This window comes from Calidris pugnax, unplaced genomic scaffold (assembly GCF_001431845.1).
Source record: "Calidris pugnax isolate Ruff unplaced genomic scaffold, ASM143184v1 scaffold272, whole genome shotgun sequence".
Lineage (NCBI taxonomy): Eukaryota > Metazoa > Chordata > Aves > Charadriiformes > Scolopacidae > Calidris > Calidris pugnax.
In genome coordinates, this window is record NW_015091016.1 from 817995 (window position 1) to 821064 (window position 3070).

At 66.6% G+C, this 3070-nt stretch overlaps 1 protein-coding gene across 1 annotated transcript in view; it reads left to right on the forward strand.

Annotated features, from left to right (window-relative positions):
- The window catches only part of SSPO (SCO-spondin), a 54204-nt gene that overhangs the window by 35429 nt on the left and 15705 nt on the right, over positions 1-3070 (forward strand). Inside the window, exons 45-48 of the mRNA XM_014955736.1 lie at positions 3-57; positions 144-190; positions 2098-2244; positions 2867-3053. Coding sequence (XP_014811222.1) covers positions 3-57; positions 144-190; positions 2098-2244; positions 2867-3053 — 436 coding nt within the window. The remainder of the gene's footprint in view (positions 1-2; positions 58-143; positions 191-2097; positions 2245-2866; positions 3054-3070) is intronic.

The following is a 3070-nucleotide window of genomic DNA, read 5'->3' on the forward strand; positions in this document are numbered from 1 at the left end:
CCGGGGCCACCTCTACCAGCCCGGGGACACCACCGCCATCGACGCCTGCAACAACTGGTGGGGCTGAGGTCACCCCGGTGCCACCCGGGGGTCCCCACCAGGGTCCCACCACCCACACTGACCTGCCCCCCCATCTCTTGCAGCACCTGCACCGCCGGGGTGATGGTGTGTGGCACCGAACCCTGCCCAGGTACCGGCCGTGGTGGGGCTGGGGTTGGGTGGGGGGTCCTGGGGTGCCCATGAGAGGTCCATCACTCGTGTGTGGGTGCCCCCAGGGTGGGTGCTGCCGGGGTGGGCGTCTCTATGATGGGTCTCCTTGGGGTTGGGTGTCCCCATGATGGCTGTCCTTGGGGGTGGGTGTCCCCTGGGTGGGTGTCCTTGGGGTTGGGTGTCCATGGAGTGGGGTGCCCTCAAGGTGGGTGTCCCTGGGGTGGGTGTCCCTATGATGGCTCTCCTTGGAGCTGGGTGTCTTCAAGGTGGGTGTCTCCGGGGGTGGGTGTCCTTGGGGCTGGGTGTCCATGGAGTGGATGCCCTCAAGGTGGGTGCCCTCAAGTTGGGTGTCCCCGTGATGGCTCTACATGGGGTTGGGTCCCTCCAGGGTGGGTGTCCCTGAGGTGGGTCCCCCATGATGGCTCTCCTTGGGGTTGGATGTCCTCAAGGTGGCTGTCCTCAGGGTTGGGTGCCCCCATGATGGCTCTCCTTGGGTTGGGTGTCTTCAAAGCGGGTGTCCCCTGGGGTGGGTGTCCTTGGGGCTGGGTGTCCACGGAGTGGGTGCCCTCAAGGTGGGTGTCCCTTGGGGTTGGTGTCCCCATGATGGCTCTTCTTGGGGTTGGGCGTCCTCAAGGTGAGTGTTCCCCGGGTGGGTGTCCTTGGGGCTGGGTGTCCATGGAGTGGATGCCCTCAAGGTGGGTGCCCTCAAGTTGGGTGTCCCCGTGATGGCTCTACATGGGGTTGGGTCCCTCCAGGGTGGGTGTCCCTGAGGTGGGTGCCCCCTGCCCCATAGCCCTGCCCTATAACCCTATCCCTGAGTCCTGCCCCACTGCCCCACTCAATAGCCATGCCCCATAGCCCTATCTCTTAGTCCTGCCCTATTACCCCACTTCATTGCCCTGGCCCCACTGCTCTGCCCCATAGCCCTGCCCTATAGCCCTATCCCTTAGTCCTGCCCCATAGCCCTGCCCTATAGCCCTACTCTATAGCCTTATCCCTTAGTCCTGCCCCATAGCCCTGCCCTAGGTGGGTGTCCCCGGAGGTGGGTGTCCCCATGATGGCTCTACATGGGGTTGGGTCCCTCCAGGGTGGGTGTCCCTGAGGTGGGTCCCCCATGATGGCTCTCCTTGGGGTTGGATGTCCTCAAGGTGGCTGTCCTCAGGGTTGGGTGCCCCCATGATGGCTCTCCTTGGGTTGGGTGTCTTCAAAGCGGGTGTCCCCTGGGGTGGGTGTCCTTGGGGCTGGGTGTCCACGGAGTGGGTGCCCTCAAGGTGGGTGTCCCTTGGGGTTGGTGTCCCCATGATGGCTCTTCTTGGGGTTGGGCGTCCTCAAGGTGAGTGTTCCCCGGGTGGGTGTCCTTGGGGCTGGGTGTCCATGGAGTGGATGCCCTCAAGGTGGGTGCCCTCAAGTTGGGTGTCCCCGTGATGGCTCTACATGGGGTTGGGTCCCTCCAGGGTGGGTGTCCCTGAGGTGGGTGCCCCCATGATGGCTCTCCTTGGAGTTGGGTGTCCTCAAGGTGGGCGTCCGCTGGGGTGGGTGTCCTTGGGGTTGGGTGTCCATGGAGTGGGGTGCCCTCAAGGTGGGTGTCCCTGGGGTGGGTGTCCCTATGATGGCTCTCCTTGGAGCTGGGTGTCTTCAAGGTGGGTGTCTCCGGGGGTGGGTGTCCTTGGGGCTGGGTGTCCATGGAGCGGGTGCCCCCAGGGTGGGTGCCATGCTGTGGGGTGACACAGTGGGCACAGCAGACCCCCCCCTCGGGGCAGTTTCCCGGGGGTTCTGGGTTTGGGGTGGTGTTGGCACCGGTGCAGCCCCGGCTAAAGCCCCCGGCGAGGCCGAGGCCCCCCCTGCCCCGGCTCCGTGCTGCCCCACGGTGCCCTCCCGTGCCCGCAGAGGAGCCGTGGGGCGCGTGGTCGCCGTGGGGGCCCTGCGGCGTGTCCTGCGGTGGGGGCGAGCGGCTGCGCCGGCGGCGGTGCCACCACCCCCCGTGCCCGGGGCTGGCCCTGCAGAGCCAGATGTGCAACACCCAGGTGTGCCGGGGTGAGTCCCGGCCCTGCCCCATAGCGCTGCCCCATAGCCCTATAGCCCTATAGCCCTATTCCTTAGCCCTGTCCTATATCCCTGTCCCTCAGTCCTGCCCCATAGCCCAGCCCCACAGCCCTGCCCCACAGCCCTATTCCTTAGCCCTGTCCCATTGCCCTGTCCCCCAGCCCTGTCCCATAACCAGCCCCACTGCCCTGCCCTATATAGCCCTATCCCTTGGTCCTGCCCTACCCCATAGCCCTATCTCTTAGTCCTGCCCTATTGCCCCACTTCATTGCCCTGACCCACTGCCCTGCCCCATAGCCCTGCCCCATAGCCCTATTCCTTAGCCCTGCCCCATAGCCCTATCCCTTAGTCCTGCCCCATAGCCCTGCCCCACATCCTTGCTCTATAGCCTTATCCCTTAGTCCTGCCCCATAGCCCTGCCCTATAGGCCTATCCCTTAGTCCTGCCCCATACCCCTTCCCCACAGCCCCTTCCCCACACCTCTGCTATGGGGCAGCCCTGCCCTCTACCTCCGCCCCGGGGCTGCCCCAGAGGCTGGCTGTGGGGCAGCCCTGCCCCATAGGCTGCCCCACAGCCCCGGGTGCTGATTGGGGTGCGGGGGGTGTTGGCGCAGAGGCGGGGTGCCCGGCGGGGCGGCTGTACCGCGAGTGCCAGCGGGACGAGGGGTGCCCCTACAGCTGCGCCCACGTGGCCGGGCGGGTGGGCTGCGTCTGGGGGGGCTGCCCCGAGGGCTGTCACTGCCCCCCCGGCACTTACCTGCACCGCGGCGCCTGCCTCCGGGTGAGACCCGGCACCCAAGGGTGCTGCACCCCACCCC